Source organism: Thamnophis sirtalis, unplaced genomic scaffold, assembly GCF_051295495.1.
Source record: "Thamnophis sirtalis isolate CommonGarterSnake01/CBP01778 unplaced genomic scaffold, rThaSir2_p1.2 scaffold_3, whole genome shotgun sequence".
Taxonomy (NCBI): domain Eukaryota; kingdom Metazoa; phylum Chordata; class Lepidosauria; order Squamata; family Natricidae; genus Thamnophis; species Thamnophis sirtalis.
Window position 1 is genome coordinate 60,874,921 of NW_028261383.1, and position 27,394 is coordinate 60,902,314.

A 27,394-nucleotide genomic window follows, 5' to 3' on the forward strand; every position below is an offset into this window, starting at 1 on the left:
CCAGACTTTTATTAGGCTTCATTACTTTTTAATAACATTGACCTTCTATCACCATATAGTACTATTACTTTGAAATGTACATTTCAGAAACCCACTAAGGTATCAAAAAATTAGTGTTTTAATGTTTCTCTATTGACTGATAAAGCTTTTGCTTTGAATTCATTTTTTAAAAATGAGAAGCATATTAAGCATATTTTCAAGGTAGAATTATTCTGTGTGCATCAAAAATAAGATTAAAAATAAAATGGAAAATAATTTGAAATATAAATAACAATATTATGCATATGTGGAGTTATTTCTTCAGAAATCAATAGATGTTTATTGTCATTAAGCCTTAACCCTTTGAGGAAAAGAGAACATTCTCAAAATAAATATTATTCCCAAATTAATGTATATTCTGAAGGGCACTCCAGTTTAAATATCTAGAAAATATTTTCAAAAAATAATTTCTGTGGGTTTCTTCAATTTTGATAATATCTTTACAGAAAATGAAGTTACCAATTGATGAGAAGGTTCCAGTTTTTCAAATCTGGAGCTATATCATTATGCTTACAGATTGTCAAGCACTAAATACTGAAAACCAACAACAATTGGTGTTGATTTTCTAATTTGGGCAACTTTGAAATATACATATAGAGCACCTTTGGTTGGATGGACGGGTTCCAAATATATTTAAACTCTACTGTCTCTGGAAACAATTATGTCAGTTAGAAAGTTATGTACCATTTAATAAAGAAAGATCTGACCCTTTTTCCATGCCAAATTAATTTTCTGGAGAAGCCCAATTTTAAATATGGGAAGAAAATGATCATGTGGAAATACTGGATAGAACCGGAGATATTGATTTTGGACCAACTGATAGCTGACGAAGATCTTTTTTTTTTTTAAAAAAAAAGATACTGTATTCTTTGTCAAGGGATGAATATATGAATGATAAAACTCAATGGCAATATTTATAATTACAACACTTGTTATCATTACATTTTTAATTTGCTACATAGTATGCTGGTGAAAGACAACATTCTTGTTATGCAAAGACTGATCTTAATACAGCATCCACTGCATGCAAGGTATCAAACACCTTTTCTTTTCAGATACTTTCTATGTGCCAATGATGTTCTGCATAGAATAATGGCTATAGACCTGGTGGTGATGATAGCTTTTAAATACTATATCCAGGAGGTGCAGTTGGCTAACATTCACCCCTGTCAGAAAACCCTTTTAACATGCAATAAGATATGAATTTAACACTGTCATAACAGTAGGAGAAGTATATTACTCATAAACAGTACATGTGCTAATTGTACATTAAATTAAATTGGAAATGAACTTAGCTGCCTTCTTAAACATATCACTTGTTTCAATTACAATCAATTGGAAAGTTAAATGAATCAATAAATTACAGCTGCCTACGTCTTCCTTGAAAGCATTGACAGTGCATAGGGATGACTAAATAGAGAGAGATGACTCAATTAACAGGAAGTAACACTGAACTATCCATCAACCCTTTATTGTACCTCATTTCCCTATGCAGTGCAATTACTCTTATATTTTAGAGTAAACAATCAGAAATACATTTTTCTTTCCAAAATCTAATATTTACCGTATTTTTGGAGTATAAGACGCACCCCCCTCCCCCTAAAAGAGGGTGAAAATTTGGGTGCATCTTATACACTGAATGTAGCCCCACCCATTATACCTCCCAGCGTCCAATAAGATCTCACAGGGTGGGCCTTCTCCGGGTGCTATCGACCACACAATGTCGTCTGGCGGCTCCTCGGGGGAGAGCCTTCTCTGTAGCTGCTCCGGCCCTATGGAACGATCTACCCCCTGAGATCTGGATCCTCCCCACTCTCTCGGCCTTCCAAAAGTCTATTAAGACCTGGCTGTTCCGGCAGGCCTGGGGCTGCTGATCTTTGATTGAACTTCAGCCCCACCAAGATTGAGTGCATGTTGTGTTCTTTTAATTCGTTTTATCTTGTATTTTAAATTCTTTTTAATATTTTAAAATTGTTTTTATGTAAGCCGCCCGGAGTCCTTCGGGATTGGGCGGCATACAAATCCATTAAAACCTTAAACCTTAAACTGTCCCCCACTCTTTGGCCTCTGCCTCCCAGCAATTTACCTCCTTGCCGCAAATGGGGAAAATGTGGCTTGCAGAGGCTGCAATAGGCTATAGCAATCCTTGCAGCCTGAAACAGCTGATGATCGGGAGGTGCACTTAAACTGAAAGTGAAACCTGCTGTTTGCTCCATGAGGCAGAAGCAGATTTTTTTTTCTTGTGCTCATCAGGCTGTTTGCTGCTTGCTGCAAGAAGGTAAGTCAATAACTACAAATGCCTATAGAATGTTCAAATTATTAGACTTATTTTTTAAAGACTGCTTTATTATTGTTCTAGACAGCTTAACAAAATGAAGAAGCTTTTTAAAATAAATATTGATCTGAAGAGGCTCAGTGCTATTGTATCTTCTTTTAAATAGAAAAGAATAACCAAACTTCCAGAAAGCACATCAATTTTAACAGCATCTGTACAAGTATAATCTGAAATGTAACACTACAAACAGTGTATATTGTCTGTACTGTTTGCTGTTTTTTGCAAGGAGGCAAATTGCTGGGAGGCAGGGGCAGATTTTTCCCCTTATTTTCCTCCCCAAAAGCTAGGTGTGTATTATACTTCGGAGCATCTTATACTCTGAAAAATGTGGTTTTTTTTTAAAAAAAAATCAGTTAAAAACAGATAAATGTAGAGGGAACCCTTGGCAGTGACAGCAAGGGGGGGGGGGCTCTTCTTTCATTTTGTTTTCTCCACTGACTTTAAGGCAACACACCTGATTTCAACACACTTGGTTTCTAATGATAAAAGAAAAATTCTGATAAAAAATCTCCCTCTCTCTCTCTCCCCACCTTTTGTTAGTTAGCAGAGAATTAGAATTTGCAGCAGCCAATTTAACAGATGATTGATAATAAAAAAGGAGCAGGCTTGAATTTCAACAAACCAATAGCAGAGAAGCTGAAAGGGTAGCAATGCTAAGCAGCCTCACCAGCCCAGCAGAGCAGTGGTGGGTTGCAAGCAGTACACTCCGGTACAGGCGTACCGGAGCCTGCCCAGAGCACCGGGTATCGTTCCGGTACGGTGCTCCGGAGGGTCCACCCACCCGCCCGAGCTCCTTACTGTCCTTTAAAGCCTTCGTTGCTTCCGCGCATGGCACGTACAGCGCCTGCGCGATGCTTTGATGAGCAACTGGAGCATCAGGGAGCTTGCGGAAGCATCGCTGGCAGCTACAATGCATGTGCGTGCTGCACGTGTCCATGTGGGCGACACCGGGCCCGTTCTAACTGTACTGGTTGGAATGGGTTCCAGAACCCACCACTGCAGCAGAGATACAGAAAGCCTACTGCAAGCCAGCATCTGGTCTAGCACCTTCCTTCCTCCCTCCCTCAGCATATAGACTGAGAGACCATGCAAAGCTAATTTTACAGTTCATAAGAGCAGCTGGCAGCAATGGATAACAATTTTGTTCTAAGCTCAAGCAACAAAGCAGAATAGTATTGTTCATAGGGCTGTTCAGCAATTATTCAAACATACAGTATATATGACACATACTGTAATATAGCATAGGGTTAGTGAAAAATATTACGGCAGAGGTTAGGAAATGAATATGTTAAACGTTCATACCATAAAGGCCTTCCAAAAACATAAGAATGCTAGCAGTCTCTTTGTTGATGGTCTTACCACTTCTTTTATATTTTTTTATTAAACCTTATAACCTTAACAAGGTAAAACATTACAAACGTTAGAGAAGAAATAAAAAAGAAAAATAATGAATGAATAAGAAAGAAAATGAAGAAGATAATAAAGACACAGCTTCCTACCTTTTTAGCAATAGTTATAAATGCATTTACATTTGATTCCCTTATTTATTTATCAAACTTGTATGCCACCCATTTCAAGGTGACTCTGGCTTGAAGATTACATATAATTTCCTTCTTTCTATAATCTAGCTTTTCTTAGCCATCAAACCCATAAATCCACCAATTTCTTTTTTCTTTCTTTCTTTCAGCAAAAAATCCACAAAGGGTTCCCGGGCACTAATAAATGAGCTTATTGTTACTTCCCTAATCAGACAAATCAATTTTTTGTCTAACCATTTCTGTTAATTCTGTCATCTTCACCAACCATTGCAAATATTTCATAATCGTTCCAGTGTCCTGTTCTAGAAAGAGAAGTTTTTGTTCCAGTTAAATATTGATCTTCAAAATTATTTCTAAGTGGTCTGTTTCTCATGAGAACTGATTCACAATACCAAGAGCTTGGAAGGTATTCTGAGTGCCCATTTTAAAAGCTAAAAAACATTTGCTAATTGCATCCTTGTGGGTTCTCTCTCTGTTTTCATTTCTGGGTTCAGAAATTGGCTGCACCCATTGCATCCATGTACATACTTAATATTCATCTTATCTATTTGAAGAGCCTTGTGATTTAAATAACAGTTGCACAATATTTAAGTTGCCTTTTCTGGGCATGATGCCCAACTAAACGATAAGTATCTGATGATAGAACTCACGAAGGAAGAGAAACTAGATTGTTACTTTGACAACATAAGTGAATTAAATTGTGCATCTGCTGCAAATAAATGGAGCAATCAGCTCCACCTATTTGCAATCAGATGGATTTACACAGCATGACAACCATAATGTAGTATCCTCTGTTCTTAACTGAACATATGTGAACTCAAACTGTTGTCATAAATTATCCCTTCTTTTCTTACTTCGTTTATTTTGAGCCCAGCCGTAGAATCAGGTATCCAGAGAAAGGGAGGAAAACTGTGTTAGTGGTGCATGTTAGAAAAAATGTCTAATACAGAGAATTGTGTTTTAATTCTTCTAATTTATTTGTACATTAAATGATTAACAATGAATTTCATACCTTTTTCAGGAAATGTCACTTCATTGTTTTCCTCTAGAATACTTAAAATATCCACGATGCCAGATTTCAGGCCAATAAAAAGTGATCTGTCCTGAAATATGCAAATTATTTTAGTTTGCTGAATGTAAATGTTGTCTACTTTGTTTATAGTTTAGTCCACAGTAAAAAAAAATGGTTCAGAATGAGCAACGGCTTTATCATAGCTCTCAATCGTAGTTTTTTCACCTAATAAAAACACAAAAAACTGGTGTGTTTTCAGCTTCTGTTCCTAGTTTTTCTCTGTCCTGACACAGAAGAATCAAAACAACTATATACATGAAACTCAAGCATTAAGCATGTATTAATTAAAGTGTTTCCCATACAATTTCCCAAATATTTACTAGTATTGTTCCACACTTTCACTATTAACAGCATTATTTTATAAAAGGTAAAGGCAGTTCAGTATCATTAGTTCAAAATTATGATAAAAATATGTCATACGGGAATATCTATTCCCGAATAGACAATTATATTACTTTAGGAAAAATCTCCATCTATATAGTGAAAGCTGAAAGACATCTGCATATCTATTTCATACCATTTTTTCCACCATTTTTTAAAACTTTGTGTGTAGTAGAAGTGCTCATCATTCAAGAGTCTTAGGAATAATAAATTCAGCACAAATATTTAAAAATCTCCACACATGCCTCCACAATTAGAACTTTTTTCTCTTATATGACTAGCTGCAGATATCTAGCCAGATATATCAAACAACAACGTATAGCATCCATACAACACAATTAAAGGAATCATAAAGAAACACGCAGTTATAATGAATAAATAAGTACATTTCTTTCAATGATATGCCATTCAACTCTTACACACAATATTATACAACTATTCCTATTACTCACAAGCCTTGTGAAATCAGTGGCTTCGTTCGGCAAATAAACTTGAAACACCAGTTCCAGAGCAGGTAGACTCCTGTAGTGAATCAATTTGTATTTTTGTTTCTGGCACATGATTACCAGTTGATGATGGATTATATCATGCTGCAAATGGATGATCTAAATATTGAATGTATTTTTGAATAAAAACAATTTCTAAGTAATTATATAAATTAAAAATAAAAACAAATGTGAAAATTATTGGATTAAATGGGTTAAAATTTCTATATAGTTTTTGGAAACAAAACACTAATATTTAAGGAATATGTTTTTAATATAACCTTAACACTATTAAATTCTTACAAAACAAGTTTGCAACTCACAAATGTGATTGCACATTTTTATTATTATTGTTATTAAAACCACATGGGCTGATCCAGAATGGTTGCTTGGCAGACTTTCCAAATTCACATGGCCATATAAGCCCTGTAAATAAATATTCCTTTTATTCCTTTTTACAACTATCAAATGGGGTCTGGAGCATGTTATTGATTTTATGCTTATCATGACATTTAAACTTGGTGAATCAGACAAACTTTTACTTCCATTTCTAGTAATTTCAGTAACCTCAACCCTTATTTTTTTCTGAATTCCAGAAATACCAGTCATGGGAAAAACCATGCCAGATTTGATGTTTAATACGTAACACTTTAGGAGTTGGTAAAACAAGTGTTAATGGATATTGGAATTTTGCGGTTGAAAAAAAAAATCCCCTCTGGAGTAACTGAAGGAATCCTTTGGGTGGAATACAGATCACTGTGTATATATGCAACTTTCTGTGCAATCAAACAACTGTGTCTCAACCTTTATTACAAAAGGGCACAGCAAATCAAGATACTATAACATGTAGGATTATTCTTATAGCAGCTTTTGATAACTGAAATGGTAATTTTTGCGCAACTATACTGAAAATTTCCTGACAGCTTTTAACATTCCAAAATGGATAAAGGCCTGCCCAGTGTAGCAGATCCTGGTGATATCCATTTCACACAACTAAACCTTACTTGAAAACCATGACCACAAAAATTGATAATTTTAAGTGGCATTACACTGAATTTTGAAACAAGAAACTGGCTACTGACTAATTTTGAAACAAGAAACTGAATATGTGTCAGGTCCCATAGATCTCTATCGGGACCTTGCCATTCTGGGGGGAGGGGAGACTTGAGATTATGCTTGCAATGGGATTTCCTTTTGTGCCTTTCTCTGCTTTGATGTATCTGTTGGCCGCCAGCCCCTCCAGCAGCCGAATCAGAGGAAGAGGAGGCAGCATGGGAGTCAGGATCAGCATCTGGGCAGCCTGAGAACTCCGAGGGGTTAAAAGGGAATAGAGGTGGCAGAGAGACAGAGGTGGAGCCTGGGCAAATCCATCAGCCCACAGATGGAGAGTCAACAGCCCCCAAGTCTGGAGGTGGTTGATGAAGAAGAGGAACATCTGGGTCCAGTGCCTGACGCCCGGTTGCACAGAAGGCAGAGAAGGAGCAGTGGAAAGCCTTGGGCCGATCCTGGGGAGGATGAGCCACCACTATTAACAAGGCTCCACCCTAATTCTAGGATAAAAGGGAGGGGGCGGAGATGAATAGGTGTGGCAGACAACCATTCATCTTCCGGATGGCCTTGTTAGCCTGTGAGAGAAACTTTTTGCTGGGACTGCTGGCATTCCTAATAAAGGAATCTTTTGAGTTTACCTCAGAGGGTTTGTTGTGTTTGGGTCAGAACAGAACCTTTGGGAAGTTGGGAGGGGGGGGAAGAATGTGCCTTGGCCCATCTGTTTTGGCTCAAAACTGGAGGAGTGAGATTGTGGCGCCTGGGAACTGCCTGTTATCACATTCTCAGCTGGAAGATCTCACAACATCTTTGGATCTTGGGATTGGCTCAAAGATGATCTGGATATTTGAAGGGGCCTTAAACCTAACACTCCAGCACGGGAAATTCAGATTCTGCCTGCATTCTCTCTGCAATCACTGTCTTCCAATAAAAGTTTATTTTTAAATGCCGTTTGTTTCAAGAGTTCTGCTTTCTTCAGAAAGCTGGCGAGACAGGACCTTACATTATGTTTGTGCATATATATGGCATTAAATTAAAAGAAATATTAGGAAAGATGCACTTACAGGATCTTCATAAGTAGCCATCTCATGATATACCAAGTTTTGAACAGATGTATGGAGAAATAGAATTCTTCCATCCTTTTAAAATAAATATTATACCCAATATGATGAAAATCTGCTATATCACATGAACACACCCAAACACATATATGGAAATTCACAAACTGAAATTTTCTGTGGGAGTATTATGGGATGCTTTCTCAACCTACCACTGTGTTCTGTAGGCAATGATTTTGAGCTATTCATTTTATATGAATAAGCTGCTTAGAATGTTTAAATCGAAAACAAATGTTTTATAGATCAAGGTTTTTCAAAGGTGTTTCATGGAACTCTAGTGTTTCCGAAGAATTTGATGGGGTTTCTGGAAAGACTAAGGGGGAAAAAAAATCATTCAAATGCAGCCAACTTTTTATCTCTAAAGTTTTGGCCCTGGATCAAAGATTCTGGAATGTTTTAAACTTACAAGTACTGCTGCCTGAAAAAATTCAAAGCCCTCGTTATAGATATTAGCAGTTTAATAAAAGTCACCAAATAGAAGTCCAATGACTAAATCTTAAATTCAATGAGTCACAACTATCAAAATATATGAGAACCACTCTACGATACAACATACATTTTATGTTGTACAAAACTCTGTGGCAAATTGAAATAATGTAATTTCACATCTCATATGTACATTAATGAATGGATGAGATACAAAGTTGCTTATCCTTGCTTTCAGTAATCCCCAAATGATGTACATAAATTTATTGTGTGTACTGATTACACTGTTAAAAGGTTTCTTTTAAGGTACCGAACAAGTAAACATTTCATACTGCATTTTACATAATGCCTGAACACACGAACCAACTAAAATATGTATTTATATCTAACTTAATTAATTGCTATACTTGCTCAAAATACACTAAACACCTCAAATATAATTAAAGGTTGTCACCTAGCATGAAAGATAAGGAATATAAAACTATGAAAACTTGTGCCCAATAATTAAATTCATCTAAATAAATACAACTAAGTTTAATCTTGTTTAATTTCAATTTTACTCAATGGAATTTTGATTGACTCAAAATCATAATTTAAATGATTGGATGAATTTTAAGTACTCCCTAGAAAGATAAAAATTTCAGTGTTCCTTAGAATCATTGTCCAGTTAGGCAACCCCTAATATTGCATCTCTGGCACATGGCATTCCGCCTCTTTTTAATATACTTTCACCACTAGAGAGATCACCACTTCTCATGGCAATCTACTCCATTGCCAAACAACTCTTATCATTAGGATCCCCCACCCCTCTGATATTAAGCTAAAATCTACTTGTTTGCAATTTGAACACACTTTCTCCTCCTATCTTCTGGAACAAATCTGAACATTTCTATATCACAATTCTTTGCATGTTTGAAAAGAGCTTTCATGTGTCTATATATTCTTCTCTTCTATAGGCTGAACACAGCCAACACTTCAAATAATTCCTTATAGCTTTTTGAATTCCAGACGCTTATAATTTTGGTTGCAGTCTTATGGACATATTTTGCCAATCCTATCTGCTCACCTGATACTATTTTATAATCTTTATGCAGTGGGTCACCTTTCTCCCCCTTCATCTCCTTGGGTGAGTTGGCTCATTTTCCTCAAACTCAATGCTCATTTTCTTTCATACTCAACTTTTCACCTTTCATATCAACCAATATGTTAGATGAGTCTAAATGTGCCTTATTGTTTAGCATCTTTTTTCTCACACTGATCCAGTTTTGATTTTTTTAAATATGATTCTACTTTACCTTTATTAGACTGTGACTCATATTACTTTCTTGATAAGTATAATTCAGTGTGTGATGATACTTCAGAACCTATCAGTAAATGTGAGCTCCACTAGGTAAGCCAAACTATAAAGTCAATTCAACAGGAAGACTAAAATTACTTTTATTAAGATTGATTACATTAACAGAATTTTGCAAAACTGATTGTGTGTACCACTTGTGTGTACCATCAGTGATTTAGGGAGGAATATTTTTATTTGTAATGTTTGTGAAACATGCCAAAGCTGTTATCATTTTCAAATAAACTCTAATAGCAAATATACACAAATCTATCCAGCTGAGTTTTTACCTGCATACCGAGAACCAGAAATTCCTGATTATCTGCAAACACCATTCCTTCATCTACCAAGTAACATAATGGTGAGGACAAGCTGCAGAGGCATTCACATTTCGCTGAAGTCCTAAAGTTCTTTTTTTGTGTATGTTGAAAATATCCATTTTTCTCAATACATCTAGGAAGATATATTGAGATACCTTTTAATCAATAAGTATCTATCAGTTGTAAGTCAACTTACTTGTATAGCAGAGACAACAGTTTCAAAACAATTTTGATCAATGTTTTGCATTTACCACTTAAAACTATTAATTACCAATTGATAATCATAATACTACAATGTGAACATATAATTTTCCTAATCGTTATTCCATCCCAACAGCAAAAGTGAGCCAACACCTGCAAATTATTATTTCAACATGATTGGCAGTAGCTTTTTCCCTTCCCAAAGAAGCTGTTTCCCTGAGTTGTTGAGTGTCTAGCAGCAAATAAATTTAATAATTCGTTATTATTTCAAGAGGTTGCATGTGGAAATATAGTAGCCCATAGTCAGGGATCACACTTTAAGCCAAAGTTCTAATTTTCATTTCTGCTCTGATCAGATGTTTCAATAATTTGCTTAAGTTCTCAGATAATGACTTTATTTGCATGATATGACTGACTCAGCCAGCCAGCCAACGCTCTTAGGTAAGTACTTAGCCCTCTGCACTGGCAACACAATCAGTTGATCAGATCTCATAGAGAGCAGTCTTACAGCTACTCCAAAAAGGTAATTGGAAGGCTCTTCTTTCCTGTTTTTTTTTATTATTATTATGAAACAAAATAGGCTTCTGCTTGAATGTAAAATTGAGATTGTCTGGCCATTGTGATGTGAAAGGGATCAGGAGAACACAGTCCTATTAGTTATCTTGATCTCTTTGTAGGATGTCAGCTGGGCTTGCATCAGCCATTAGCAATTTTCATTCTTTCCTTTCAGGCCATGTCCAGAAGATGTTACTAAGTGATTATGATACCTTCAACATTGATCTGGCTGCTCCAAAGAGCTAAATAAGGTAGTCCTAACAATTTTCTCCAACAACACTGTGAAGAGGCATATTTTTTCATTCTTACTGGTTCTTCAGATCTTTTTCCAACTGTGTGATTATGAAAGGTTTTCTGAAAAAGCCCTGTCTCTATTTTCTGGAAATCCATTCGGTGGGGACTATCACAAGATCAGACCATCTTCCTTCTGAATCAGAAACTACTTAGTTTTTCCATTATTACCAATTACTGCAGCATAAGAAATAACAATTCTAAGTTTTCATGCACAGCCCTAAACAACCTAAAAATATAGTTTATATACTATGACATAAACTTTTGCCTTTTCATTTGTAATTAAACCTACACCTTCACATCCCTATATCATTCAACTCTCCTCCACTGGATTAGATTGTTTTTTCTTCATAGAGAGTACTTTGCAAATTAATTTAGAGTATTTAGATCCTACCACCATAATGTTCTAATCCAGATACACAGTAAGGATGCAGTGTGCTGTTAACTATCACAGTACTATGCAAATGTTACCTCTTTGTTGAAAGTCCTGTACTGTTTTCAGTTCTATTCTGGCCACCATATATAATGTTGCCTTTGACCTAAATATCTTAGGACATGACTAGGGAGCCATGACTGGGCACTGATATCTGGGGAAACCTCTTAAAATTTTTAGGAAAGGATATGGAGGTTTCAAAAGAAGCCAGGTGCTACTGCCAGCAGAGACAAGAGACGTATTCTTAAGATAGTCAAGAATGCAAGTAAGGACTGTGATGTTGATGCTATTATAAATCTGGGCACAAATGATCTGTCCCAAAAAGATGTATTTTCTGTGCAGAATGACTTCCAGAGCTTGGGGTATGAACTTAATAGTATAGGTTGTAGGCTTATCTTTTCAGAGGTTATACCAGTATATAAGGAACAAAAAGGGAAGGGCCAGCGTGTAGCAGAGTTTAATGTGTTGCTAAAGGAGTGATGTAAAAGGGAAGGCTTTGGTTTTATTAGTCATGATGCCTGTAGTCTTTAAGAAGATGTTGGATAGCCATTTGTCTGAAATGGTATAAGGTTTCCTGCCTAGGTAGGGGGTTGGACTAGAAGATCTCCAAGGTCCCTTCCAACTCTGCTGTTGTATTGTATTGTATTGTATTAAATGTTTTCATTTTTGGTTGTTGCTGTAGTTCTATGGCATGCAGCTTCTTGGGAGATACCACTAATTGCTACTACTATTTTGACAAAGATTCAAGACTTTATCTAGATCTACGATTTTTAATTTTAAAGGTGTTTTTATCCTTAGCTATCTTCTCCATTTTATGAATAGAAAGGATAATTATGAATGCAATAAATAAATAATTTTCATAATGATCAGTGTATTAGAAATTTGTGAAGCAAAGTTATGGCATGTTTTGAAGAATGAGTTATATAAACTCAGTATTTTAAATGTAGTATGCTAATACCACCAAAATGTCTTGTCTTGAACAAACCAAATTTTTTCATGAACTTCTCTATAACATAAAAAAGTTGCCTAGCTGCCTTGGTTTAATTACAACAAAAAGTAAAGATACTTGCGAAGCTAAAGGGTGTTTTCGATGTAAATGTTCTTGCAGTTCTCTTGTGGTCCATACTGCTGCTCTACAGGCAGGATCAGTTCTAAAATCAAAACCAACCTCAAGTGTATAATATCAATAGCAATAATCACAGAACTAAGATTAAATTGAAATTAACTATTGTATTAGGAAGAACAAGCAATTCACACCAAAAACATATATTACATACAAAATGCTGTTTTGAATGTTTTTTTTAAGTTTGTTATCGTAACAATAAAGATGAAAGTTAGGAACCTTTCTTTGACACTGAAAGCAGAAAAAATACTCAGATAATTTCATTTGGGAAATTACTTTTTGAGTTATCTTTTGAAATTAATTTCATTATCTTTTCACTTTAGAACGAACAATGTAGGAAAAAAATAGTCCTCTATATTCTATGTTCTCACTTTAATTGTAGCTGCATATGTTGACATAAATATCCAATAAACTGTTCTTCAGATTGCAACACAATGCAAGAAACTGAAAGTCTGTTTTGTTTTTTTAGATTTTATGTCAGATTTCAAGATGGCATATTACTATGGAGTTGGAAGCAAATTCATATTCTCCTATATTAAAGTTCTTTTATCAAATTAACAGTTCAATTATTTTTATTAATTAAAACACTACACAATTAGCACAACACAATTATAAAATGGGGATGCAAAAACAAATACATATGTTTTGCAACTGCTTTGTTTACATTTGTTAAAATGTTTTTATCCCTAAGACACCTGAAGCTGAAAGCTAATATATGTGTTTCATTTTAGTTCTGAAATATATCAGCAAAACAAAGAGTATTTCTTTTTCATTGAAATATGATCCACAATACTCTGATATTATAAGTCTTGGCCCATTTCTATAAATTAATTCCATCCACATGTTTCACTTACATTACAAATACTTGCCAATTTTCTCTCTTAGGTTTTCAGGACTTAGGACTAGGAGAGACATGATAGCATTGTTCCAATATTTGAGGGGTTCCTACAAAGATGAGGGAGTCAGACTAATTTCCAAAGCACCAAAAGGCAAGGGAAGAAACAATGGATGGAAACTAACCAAGAAAGAAGCAACCTAGAACTAAGGAGATATTTCCTAATGGTGAGAGCAATAAACTAATAGAATAGCTTGCCTCCGGATGTTGTGGGTGCTCCATCACTAGAGGTGTTTAAAAAGAGACTGGACAGCCATTTGTCTGAAATGGTATAGGACATGGGATGGCGACCCTATGGCACGTGTGCCACAGGTGGCACGTGGAGCCATTTGTCAGGGCACGCGAGGGGTTGCCCTGTCAGCTGGCCAGTGAGCATGTGCGCGCTGGCCAGCTGATTTCAGCCCTTTTAAAAGCCATTTTTCGCCCTCCCCAGGCTCTAGAGGCTTTATAGGAGCCTAGGGAGGGTGAAAAGAACCTCCTCCCCCGGAGGCCCTCCGAAGGCTTCAGGAGTTTCCCTGAAGCCTCCAGAGAGCAAAAAAAACCAGCCCTATGGGCAAACTGGAAGTTCAGGAACAGACGTCCCACTTCCGGTTTGCTCGTAGAGTCGTTTTTAGTCCTTCGGAGGCTTCAGGGAAACCTCCTGAAAGTCCCTGAAGCCTCCGGAGAGCTTAAACCAACCCTACGAGCAACTTCCGGTTTGCTTGTAGGGTTGGTTTAAGCCCTCCAGAGGCTTCAGGGAAGCCTCCTGAAGGTCCCAGAAGCCTCCGGAGGGCCTCCGGGGGGGCGGTGGTAGGCTGTTTTTGCCCTCCTCAGACTCCTATAAAGCCTCTGGAGCCTGGGGACGGCGAAAAAAGCATACAAAAATGGGGGGGGTGTGTTTCCCGCCTCTCATGCACGCATGCATACTTGGGGTCATGCGTTGCATTATGGGTGAGGAACGCCTGCGCACAACACACACACACACCGTGCTCCTCCCCTCATGGCATGTGAGCCAAAAAAGGTTCGCCATCGCTGGTATAGGATTTCCTGCTCAAGTGGGGGATTGGATTAGAAGACCTCCAAGATCCCTTCCAATTTTATTATTCTGTGTCCTCTTCTATATTCAACTTCAACTTTTCTCATTTTTCATATTTAACTCATTATTCTCTCCTAAAATAATAACTATTTTCAATTGTTATTAAAATAGAGGGGTCATACTTTCTATTACCTTGCTGTATAAATCCATATATCATAAGGTGTCAATAGAAAATACACAGTTCCACAAGTCCGGTTGTAGGTAAAGCTGAGAACTGGCTGTATCATAGGGGGATAAGGAGGTGGCAAAACGGTGCATAATTTCTTCCCAGTTTGAACAGAGAATATTCTTAAACTTTGAAAATAAACAGAGAAAATTTAGTAGAAATTATTTAAAAAAAACATTTCATGGTTATAACATAAATAAAATAAATCTTAAATAAAGATTTTGTTGTCATACCAGGCTTTCATATAGTCAATCATCATAAATTAGGGAAGTTTGCTTTAGTTATACAGTATATGGTAAAAATTTTAATTGATATTGTTATCCGCAAGTGTACTTAATTGGGGCATATTTCAGTTCTTATCAGAATTTAGTTCATATTAAAAACATTTATATCTAACAAAAATCCTAAAAAAGGTTTAGAGGAAGATTGCCAGTTTTATTGTTGTTTTAACATACCTGTTGTCAATACCCATTGCAGCCACCCTGGTGGATTTCCCGACAGCGCTACAGATGTGGAAGTGGTTTACAGGGCTGTTCACAGAACTCCAAAAGCTGGTAAACGAATTCAGATCATAAATGTGAACATTGCGAGCAGAGCAGCAGTAAAGAAATTTATCTTCCATCGTGCCAATCGAAAGTATTCCTTCTTGGAAGAGGGATAAACTGGATGAAGAAGAATAGCAGAATAGACCAAATGTAAGAAGAAAAAAGGAAGTCAGTGGACAGTTATATAATGACAGAACAAAATTTAACATGTTCATAAAATGATAATAATTTGTACAATTGAACCAGAGTCTTCATAGATGTTTCAGAATACAACTTCATTCCCAACCAATAGAAAGGCTGAAGGGAATAGGAATTATATTCTAAATACCTGAGGTAATTTGTTTGAAGAACGCTGTACTTTTGTCAACAAATGAACATGTTACATTATTACTGTAATAATTTCTGTATAATCCCTGAAGATCACACAGAAAGATGCAGAACATATTCTGCACAATTTTTATTTAACTCCATGTGAAAGCTACTATAGTTATATATCACTGAGGTAATTACAATGATTCGTGCTAGGGAAAAATCCAACATCTTTATAAAAATATATTTCTTTTATGGACACTAATTCAAAACAACTTTATATGTACTAATATCTATGTTATCTCCAGTTTATTTTGAAGCCTGTTTTGCTCAATGTTAATATTTATATTCTATTTATACTTTTATATTCTCTTTATATTTTAAAAGCTTAATATTAGCCTACTTATTGTATGCAACTGATATGAATATATGAAATTGATCCAAAGGTATCCTGTCACCCTTCTGCATATTTTTAAAGTGTCAATTGAATGTCTCAATTGCTTTGATGACATCAAAACAGCCATGTTTCCCCAAAATAAGATGGGGTCTTATTTTCTTTTGACCCACGAAATAAGCGCTTGGCCTTATTTTCGGGGAGGTCTTTTGAAGTGCAGGAAGCGGCAAGTATAGTCATCTCATGGCTGCTGCTGTGTTGCAATATTTTGGGGAGGACTTATTTTCAGGGGAGGGCTTATTTTGGCACATGTGCTCAAAAGCCCAATTAGGCTTATTATCCAGGGAGATCTTATTTTCAGGGAAACAGGATCTTATTTCTAACCTGATGCTTGTACAGCTTACCCTTTCTGTATTTCTTGCTGAAACTCTTTTCCCTTTTAATATGTACAGCGTTGCTGACTTATTCTATCACTGAAATCTTCCATAACATTTGCCTAGCTTATGAAAATTGCCTGCTCTTCCCAGGAGGATTCCCCTCCCCCACATGTAAGTCTGATTCTTGTCTTCAGTTTCACCATTTTATTTTCATCTGAAATCAGAGCAGGTAATACTATCTGCAATCAATCCTCTCTCCATGGCTCCATTAAAGTCAGTATTTTGTAACAGGATTTCTATACTCTGATATTTTTCTAGGCATTTTTATAGCTGCTCTTTTTTTGTTTTCTTACCAAAAGGCTTCTCAATGCAGATTTACCACTATAATACCATAACTAAAAGCATTTGCTTATTTTTAAAAAAATCCCTTGTTTTTGTTTTATGTATATGTTTGTTTTTTTTTGCAAGCTACTCAATGTTGAAAGGGAATGGAGAGTTTTCATTAACTTAAAATCAGATGTATTAATATCATAGTGAGTTCAAAGGAGAGTTTGGTTACTGGTTACAACAAGATAACAAGAGAAAACAATGATACTCTGACATTCCTGCATGTTCCAGAGCTGCAAAGTATACTCACAATTATTTTTTTCAAAGCCTCTGAAGTGCCCTGATTTTTTTTAAAGTACGTATTTTAATATAAGAAACACATGGACTGATGCTCAGGAAACTTTCTTTGTAACATTGTCTTTGGATTCAAACCAGGAAATATGTAGATTTTTTTTAAAAAAAAAAACAGGTTTTTTTAAGCTACCTGTAGAAAGCATCCATAGAATCAAATGACCAGAGTCTGACTGATCCATCTAGAGATCCAGAGATAAATAACGAAGTCGTGTTTGGGTGCAGTAGAAGCTTTGTAACCCTTTTGGAATGACCTTGAAATACATGGAGCAAGCAGCCTTGGTCATTCCAAGATTTTACTGGATTAAAAAAGATAAGAAAAACATAGATCCAGTTACAGGTATAAAGTTGGAATCCACATATGTGAGATTCGCAGCTATGTGCCTTGAACAAAGAAATAAACTTCTGTACATAAATACTTCAATGACAACCAATGAATGCAAAAGGTGCTAGCTTATCTTATAAGACGTTATAACCATTCCCTATAATATTCAAACCATTCCCACACACAGATACACAGATATATGCATACTCTCCTCCCTCCTTATACTTCTCCCTACATTTTCCCTTCCTGTTGTGTATATAAATTACCATAAGGAAGTGGAAATGAAACTGAAGCAATACTGTTAGGATGAGAGGAAGAAGTAGCTGTCCAGGGAAGGGAAGGCAAAAAGGAAGAGCGGGGGGAGGGACAAACTGGTTAGGGCTGAGGTAAGAGAAAGAGATGATGGATAGAAGAAACAAAAACAATAGCCTTATTTAAATGTTAAATAAAGTGTTAATAATAATTAGAAAAGCAAACTCTTCCAAGCAAGAGTTAATCTTTAGACTAATATTGAAAAAAAATACCCTCAAATTTCCAAGTAAAAGTACATAATTTCTTCTTTATTTTCAGTAACTTCTTATCTTTTTAGCAGGGGAAGTGAAATGACCCTCCCCCCACCATCTCCAAATTACAGGAAAATAGAAATCTCATCTTCTTAGGGCAGTGATGGCTAACCTTTCTCTAAAGGTGTGCAAAAATTGTTTGTGCGTGCGCCCTACCCACTTGCGCATGCGCGAAGAACCCCTGCAAGGGGGAAATTTTTGCCCTCCTCATGCTCCGGAGGCTTTCCTGAAGCCTGGGGAGAGCAAAAACCGCCTCCCCCCCCCCGAGGCCTCCAGAAGGCAGAAATAGCTTGTTTCTGAACTTCCGGTTGACCCGTTGGGCCCAGTTTTTATCCTCCCCAGGCTCTGGAGGCTTTCCAGAAACTTGGGGAGGGCAAAAAACAGCCCAACCGGAAGTTCGGGAATGAACATCCAGTTGGCCCACTGGGCCTGTCCTTCGTCCTCTCTAGGCTTTCCTGAAGCCTGGGCAGGGGGAAAACACCCCCCCTCGGGCCCTCCGGAAGGTTGAAAATCAGCTGGCTGGCGTGCCAGAGCTGAGGGCTGCCATGCTGGTAAATATGGCTGTGCATGCCACCTGTGGCACGCGTGCCATAGGTTTGCCATCATGGTCTTAGGGGGTAACTGTAACATATATTCTTTAAGCATTAATTGCATCTTAGAATTCATAAAATAAAAGGAATTTTTATAATTGCAAATTTCTTTCATGGGTTTAATAGAATAGTTAGGAGAATTAAGAAGGAATTTGGGAGGGAAGTAGGGAGTTAAAAATAAATAAGTAAATAAACAAACAAACAAACAAATTTCTCTTTGTAGAAAGCAAACTCAAACCTCTGGGTAGTAGCTCCAGCTGAGATTAAATCAATCCAATCTAATCCATGCCAAGTTTATAAATCCTTTTAAAGGTTATCTTACATATATTTTTATATATCTGCCAGTCTTCACTGCCTAAAAGTAGTATCTTTTGAGGTATCACACATTGTTCCTGTTCAATTTTCTGAAAAAAATTGCAGGTAACTAACTACATTAAAATAAAAGTTCTGTTTTTATGAGATTGCTGTTCAAGTAGTATAAATTTCATAATATTAATGAACATCTTTCTGTTAATATCTTTAGAAGTGGATTAAAATAACTGAGATGCCAACTTACTTTCATTGCCTTTTGAAGAAGTAAGCAAAATGTTAAAATTAGATGAGTAGACACAGGAGAGAATAGAACTTTCATGTGCATTGAGTATCTCAAGTAGCATTTTCCCATTGATATCATAGCAGAAGAAGTGGTTGTCAGAAAAGCAGTAATATCTTTGCATAGTGATATCAAAATCCATGTTTGTACACCATTTCTTTCCCATATGCGGATATTCTGTACTGCAATTTAAAATATTAGCAAAATATTGAATTATGAAAATGCCACAAACATTCTTTACATTTGTTTTTCATAACAAAAAAAGAGAACTCTTTCAATCAGATAGGAAAGTGTCCTGGCATTTTAACAAGCAAAAGCATATTTTTTCTACAAACCTATAAACAGTGATATGAGAAAACAATACCAATACTTTCTCACTAATATTTGGCAAGAACTAAGGTGAGTTGATTATGTTCTGGCAGAACAAAAACTGAAATGCTTTTTTGTTCTAAGCATGAAACAAAATTTCTGAAATGTATACATGTTGCATAGAGAACAAAATACATGAAATAGCCAATTTCAAGCCTGGGAATTTCTCCACTTCATGGTGACTTAATTGTAAAAAGTTAAATGTTCCCATCACAGATATGTGCTAGTCGTTCCCAACTCTAGGGGGCGGTGCTCATCTCTGTTACAAAGCCGAAGAGCCAGTGCTGTCTGAAGAAATCACCATGGTCATGTGGCTGGCATGACTCAACACCGAAGGCACATAAAATGCTATTACCTTCCCACCAAAGGCGATTCCTATTTGAAACAAGTAATGGGGGCTCACTCTGTTACGCGACACTAAGGATTCAAACCGCCGACTTTCTGATCAACAAGCTCAGCGTCTTAGCGACTGAGCCATCATGATTTTATAATACTCATCATTCAAACTGCAAGATCAGAACAAGACTCTCAGACAAACACGGGATTAGTTCTGAAAGTCAGAATATTCAAAATGGTTGTTCTAAATTCAAAATATTTTGCACACTTAGTGAATATAACACGACCAGAGGAATTTAATTTTGTCTCCTATTCTTATGGTTAGACATAACTTTCTTAGCATTGTACTGCATTCCCATATATTTAAATTATATAATTTGTGAAAAATAGAATGAACACATATAGAGATTTAGCTCATAGTTATGTAGTAGGTAATTCAAAGCTCAGAGAAATAATGTACCTAAGGAAAAGACTGTAATTATACATTGGAATAGGATTAAAGTCAAGTGGGAGCTTCTTTTCTTTAAACTTCCAAGTCTAAAAGACAGAAAGAAATATAAATATATGCATAAGTTTATTTAAATATACATTTAAAAAACGAATTATGATTTGATATTTAAAGTGGATATCCAGAAATTTAAGAAAAAATAGTGTAACACAGTGCTGGGTCATAATGGGATTATACAGAAGTTACAGCATTTATGGTTTTTAAAAGAACTTATTACTGAGATCTGTAATACCAATGAAGGAGAATATTGTAGATCAGGGTTGAAACGAGGGGTCCCTGGTGCTCTCATTCTCAGTGCTAGCATTGATGATGTTACCTAGTCTGGATACGAAACCTCTGCAAGAAAATAATCAAGCTCAGAGAGCACCGAGGATCCCTGAGATCTAAGGGGAAAAAATTCAATTCATGGCAACGGCAGCTACCTTCATTACATTTCACCCATACCTGTTGTTTTTCCTGTGGTGAGTATATGATACACTTAGTTAATTAATTCAGAAAGATAAACTAATCAATTCTCAAAATAACTGCTTGTACAATATATTCATATAATTACATACATTTTGATAGGAGGGTAAACATAAGCTTTACTTCTTTCACGAAGCCAATAAATCCAATGAGTCAAGAGAAAGAGACACATTATATTTTTATAGACCAGATTGTTCCTTTTTGAATAAAACTCCTGCATTCAACAGTACTCGAAAGAAATGCCAATTATTAACAGAAACTTTCTAAGAGGTTTCTGATCAGACAAGAGATATCGGGAATAACATCTAAATATGTAGGGCTTTAAATAGCAAGGTATAGTATCTCCTGTACAGATCCCTTCCCAAACATCCAATTTCTCACATTACTGATCATTTCAGCAGCAAGCCAATCTATCAATAATAAGGAAGAAATAAACCATCACCTTTACTCCTGTGATTCCTCCGCTGATAAGTTCCTCTTTCACTGGGTTAAAGGATATAAATGTCATTCGTCCTAAACCTGGATTATCTACAGAGCAAATTTCAGCATAGTTCTTGTTGTAAACCTTAAGAAACAATTATCAATATCAAATGTATGTATCAAAAATTTAGAGGAATACAAAACAAACAAGCAACCAACCAAGAATTTAACTACCGGTATATACCTGATCACCTTTCACAAGACCTACCTATTTAGGATGGTCTTACCATATAAACTTTTTGCTGTTTATTTTTTATCAATTTCTGCTTTTTAAGCACTATTGACCTTTGCTGCTGTTGTCTACTTTTTATTTGCAGTTTATAGCAACAATGTTCTAATGTATTTGCTGGAATTCTAGAATTCTGTAAAGGACATGATATATTTTTTTAAAAAAATACCAAATCAACATGTAAGCAAACTAGCAAGGAAGCAAACTTGTTGTTTAAAACAGAGCCAACAGTGCAATGAAAATCCCATCTACCAAAAACATGCACAAGTTACAGTCAATATGTGAAATTACGCATTTTATAGAATACCTAGGAAATTTATAGAATGCCAAAAATGGGATATCAAAGTATGAAACACTTACTATTTCACACATTTCCTAGGCATTCTATGCAATGTCAAAAGGCAAACCTGCGAAGTATAAAATATTCCTGCTAAAAGGCTATTCTAGCCTTTCTTGATTCAACAGTAGGTAAATTCTAATAGTAAATTGTAAATCTACAATAATAAATTGTAACTATACCTCTCAACTTGTTTTAGCATATCCATTCACAGCTACCATTATTGGTTCTCAGAAACTCTCTAGTTTTAAATAACATATTTATAGTGTCTTAATGTTTATTGTAGTAACAACATTATCATCTGAGGTTGGAGTTAGAATGACTTTATCACACCCTATACATTTTGATTGAATCAGTCCTAATCTCAAATCTGTATATACCATTTTAATATATTTAAAGACCTGAAGTCATTGCTATAGCTTTATTAGAAGTGCCAATTCTTTCTTCCATCTTTCAAATATTCCAGAAATGTCCACTTTAAAAATATTCTTGCCCTTTTGATAGGGATATATTATAAGGAAATATATTAGCTTACCTTTATTGCAAAGTCTTTTTGCAGAACAAAGTAAACATTGTATTTTTCAGAGTAAGTGATGATTCTTGCCAAATTAAATTGATACTTTGGAAAATACATGTCTCTTTTAGCTAAAATGTTAAAATAAACATTATGATTAAACTTGATAACCAAATTCACTCAATGAATATATAATACTCTTTTCTTTAAAATAATTAACTATTTACTAGACACTAATAATTGTGTTTCTAAGCTGGCTACAGCAAAAGGGGAAACTATTGGATAGTAAGCATAGAATTGCAACTACTCTTTTAGCAGGCTGTTAAATAAATTACTCCATTTAACCAAAAAGACAAACAGAGAAAAAAAAAGGAGTAATGTATATTTCATCAACATGCTTACTTATATTGCAGTATATATCCTAGTGCCTACAGTCCAATCTTCCTAGTAAGATAATACATAAATCCATAGAAACACATATGCCTACAATGCATAAATAAAAGTTATTTGCATACATGCTACCTTAGTTTTGACTCAACATTTTAATGTATTTCCAATAATTTGAATAATGGGTAGAAAATTGTTTTCTAAAAGGATTCAAATATTCAGTAAAACAATCATACTATTATAAAAATATTGGAAAGCATTAAAACCTCAACAGTGAAATGAAGCAAAAAAGAGTTAATATCGAAGTTTTAAATATACTTTTATAATAAATCTTATAAATGAATTCTGGATTCTTATAATAGATATATCTCTACAAATAGAATATATAAAAGGAAACGGAAGACCATCTTTTGATTCACCTCACCAGTAGAATTGGAAGGTAGCAAATCCAGACTGAAAAATCCTCTTCCGTCTATCAGCACCAGTTTTTTACTCCTGTTGTTATATGTTGCTACACAGGATTGTGAAAAGGAGTGTTTTTAAATCACAACTATCAAGAAAATAATCTTGCTTTGTTTTATAATAAAAAGCAAAGTGAGATTCAAAAAAAAGAGAGGGCTATAAATATGAACTCTATTGAATTTTATGCCTAAGCTCTTTTCAAGAGACGCTTCTCTGCAAAAAGAAAAAAGAAAAAAAAAGAAAAGAAACAAATATTGTCAAATTACTACTATTCCTGCTTCAGTCTTGGTCCCAAAGGTGCTTTTTCAAAAGGCAACTGGGCTTTATTTTTTTCCTTGAAGATGTTTCACTTCTCATCCAAGAAGTTTCTTCGGTTCTGACTGAATGGTTGGGAATGGAAGGATTTAAATTTGTTGCAGATCTTTGGTCATTAGCACTCTGAAGGATGATCATTAACTCTCTGAGAGTCGTTGAGACCACTTCTTGGATCTTCAAGGCAAAATCAAAGAAAGTCCAATTACTTTTGGAAAAAACACCTTTGGGACAACCATGACCTGGATGACTGAGAATCTCTAGAGACATGCTTCAGTCTTTAGTGTAACTTCTTGATGATGTTTGATCGTTCCTCCTATTCTGAAAAGCAAATTGGGAGTAGTGATCTGCATGGACAAAAAGAAATCAATTAATATGGCCTCTTTGTTCATTCAAAACTTCTGTGGAACTCCTCAATTTTTTTCAAAGGCAAAAATTAAGTGAAGGCAACCATGTTTCTATTACAGATTTCAATCAAGGCCACTGACTCACCACCTCATATCTGCCAAACAATAAGTAGACAGTGGCATAAAGATAAAGGATTAAAGATTTACTCTGTGTCCACTCTTTGCTTATCACTCCAGCCGTTTTCTGACTAAGAGATTGTTTAACTGAAATAATTTCCTTTTCTCTTTCTTCCTAGGCACTTACATATGGTGCACATGGTTTTTGATGATGTCTATAGGTGTAAACTGTTTCACTAATCCTTGCTAACATTAGGTCCCGTTCAAATATCTAATGCTCAAATATACACAAACCACCCTTTAAATTTCAACAATTTCTCCAGACTTTTTATTTAAATAAGTAAAATTTATTTTTCTCTTACCTCCTACTATATCTAGATTATGATAAGGTAAGCTTTTAATTAAAGCAAAGCCAAAGGTAAGATAGCTAGTAGTCTTTGCTGTGACTCTGAAACAGAGGGGGGGAAATCAAATGTTGGAACACACTGAAACAGTTTTTAGAAATATATCAAAAACATATGCATAAAATAAAATTTTATACAAAGAAAAATGTATCTGGTAGGTATCTAATTATCCACATTCCCTTAAAAGGGGAAAACTCATCAACTTAAAACGTCAGTATGATTAATATTAACACTCAAAAGGACAGCTACATGTTTTTGTTATCCTAAAACTCAAAGTAATACAAGATGACTTGCACAAGAAGATGTGGAGAGACTTGGCTCATAGAATCGCTAAGAGCTGGACACGACTTGAGTGGATAACATCATCATTAAGATTAGATGGTATTTCAGGTAGATTTTACAGTATAGATACTTACAAACGTTTTGCATCTTTTAAAAGTAACTCCTTTTCAGTTTGGGCTTCATCTTGAAAAGTTAATCTTCACAAAAATAAAGATTCGAATTAAACAAAAAATTGTTATTATTCTCATTTTGGGTCAATTAAGTAGAATATTTTAAAAATGAAATTACAACACCCCTTATTACTATGTATGATAGAACACAAAATGTGCCATAATGGCAATTTTTTCAAACAAAACAAAATTTTGGAATACAAAACAATGAGAAATGAAGTATTTCTGAGTGTGTCCTAAAACTAAATTAATTGATGAATATTGAGAATCAGCTTTCACTCGTTTTTAAATTAAAAGCAAAAACAGCAGAGAGCTGCCTCACCTCTGGTTGGATATTGCAAGAAAAACAGAATTCATTGAAAGAATTTTTAGAAAAAGGAAAAGCCAATAAGTAAGCATTCAAACATAAAATGAAGATAAACCCAAAAGGAAAAAACAAAAACAGAACGCAAACATCTTTTCATGTAAGAATTATAATTTCAAATTCACCTTTTCTTTTTGACACCCCCTTTTTTTGGCTTTTTAATAGCACTGGCAATTGTTTGATTAACATCCATTCTGAAGCCTGATGATCAGCCAAAACAGAATGCGTCTTGGCTTAAGCAGATTTCTGGTACCCAAGAATGCAATCATTAACTAGTAAAGTATTTATCTGAAATTAAAAAACAAAACATAAATTTCCCTAATAAAGTGCCCTAATAAAGTGGAAGTATCACACATTTATTTTAACCAGATTTTCACAAACTCTTCAATGGAATTCATCTCATGATAATTCTGTGCAGCTTATGAGAAAGAGTTATAGGAATTTGATCAAATGTAAAATATTCAGTATCCTATTTTTCCATCAATTAATCTCAAAACAGGTATCTTAGATCTTGAAAACAGTTTTCTGATTAAAAATAATAATTTTACAATATTTAAAGCATTTAACTTAGAAAATGTCAGAAAACGTTATTAGATATACAAGATCAGTCAGAGGAATTGATCAATGGGGCACTGAGTACAAACAAAAGAAATAAAAATAATTTGCCAGACTATAATGAAAATACTACAATATTGAAACCCCATCAAACAATCATGGGAAGTAGCACAAATTCTTAATACAGAAAATACAGCTGTAGTGAAAGAAGAAATATGATTATGATAAGAGGCAATGCCAATCCAATATAACTACGTAGAGAAGAAAATATGGTAATAAGTTTACCTTCCGAGGTTCCAAATTCACAGAGATATGAGACTGTAGCCATGAAATAATATAATCATAAAACATTATTATTATTGCAGACCACTGAAACTGTATTGCATTGATTGTGTGCTATCAAGTGGGTGTCAGTTCTATACAAGAGGAATGAATAAAACTTGGAAGAAAGTAAAAGTGTAATACAATGATTAAAGTGTATTAATCAAGAGAGATACAAATTATATTCTACCTTCAACTACAGACCTTCACTAGGTAACTTTGGGCTGTTTACCCTCTTTTCAGCCTAACACAAGGTTGTTATTGTGGCAAAAAATAGGTTCAATCAATCAAACTGAAATATTTGGTTCAAGAGCCAAAGGAGGTGTCTTATATCTGTTAAGTCTACATAGAGCTCTATAATTAGGGTATATAGCTATATTCAATTACAATGATCAATAATTAATTTTCTCCCAAAACTTTGTCCAGACATACACTGCACTATGAACAGTTTCCTGTTACCTGCACCAAGAGGATTTACCTCTTATAAAAAAAGGACTCCTATGCTCACCCCCCACACCCACAACCAGCCATCAACTCGCTTTTTTCCAGTTACCAAAAGTGCTTGATTCAACTTAAAACGGGATTTCCAAGAAATAATGAAAAAGGGGGAATGAGAAAGCTCTGTTTACGACCCTCAAAGCATGGGGATAAGATGGCCAATGGTGAGGAGAAAAAGAGTGCTGGAATTGGCGCTGGGAGAAACCTCGTATTCCCGGTGGAGTGGGGGAGAGATCTAGGAAGTCGTTCCAGGGGCGACTAAGACAGGCTGTCCAGAGAACCTCATCAGGAAGTGGCGAGAGAATGGACCACCGCCCACCCTTCCAAGTTCGAACGCGGCCGTAATTCGCAAGCGCGCCGCCTTCTATTAAAAAAATTCCCAGCAAGCGGATGGGCGGGGCCAGTAGCATCCGGCGTTCCAGCGGGAGGAGAGTTTGTGCTTGCCAGTTTTAGCGACGCTTTTACTGGAGCGAAAAGGGGACGTTTCCTTTAGAACTCCATTCCCAAAACAGAATTGTCTTGTAGGGGAGACGGGCGGCATAAAAATTCGAGATGGATGGATGGATAGATGGATGGATGGATGGATAGATGGTAGACGGACGGACGGACATCGCTGCTAAAGAAGCCCCCCGTGATTGACATTTCCTTCGCTTTGCCGCTACAGGCGAATGGTTTGGAAAATGGAAGATTGTGATTGCCGACTAGCGGAATGTTCCTACCGAAGTGGAAGT

General features: G+C 35.5%; 1 protein-coding gene across 1 annotated transcript in view; it reads right to left on the reverse strand.

The window, feature by feature from the left end:
• LOC148047983 (uncharacterized) overlaps positions 1-20,397 on the reverse strand; it is a 61,279-nt gene extending 40,882 nt beyond the window's left edge. Inside the window, exons 1-11 of the mRNA XM_087708214.1 lie at positions 20,372-20,397; positions 19,171-19,388; positions 17,270-17,435; positions 15,289-15,495; positions 14,800-14,961; positions 12,645-12,725; positions 10,065-10,227; positions 7,962-8,036; positions 5,818-5,970; positions 4,911-5,015; positions 1,629-1,638 (exon numbers count right to left, since the gene is read on the reverse strand). Of these exons, the coding sequence (XP_087564340.1) occupies positions 1,629-1,638; positions 4,911-5,015; positions 5,818-5,970; positions 7,962-8,036; positions 10,065-10,227; positions 12,645-12,725; positions 14,800-14,961; positions 15,289-15,495; positions 17,270-17,435; positions 19,171-19,388; positions 20,372-20,397 (1,366 nt within the window). The remainder of the gene's footprint in view (positions 1-1,628; positions 1,639-4,910; positions 5,016-5,817; positions 5,971-7,961; positions 8,037-10,064; positions 10,228-12,644; positions 12,726-14,799; positions 14,962-15,288; positions 15,496-17,269; positions 17,436-19,170; positions 19,389-20,371) is intronic.
• Between the last annotated feature and the right edge of the window lie 6,997 nt (positions 20,398-27,394).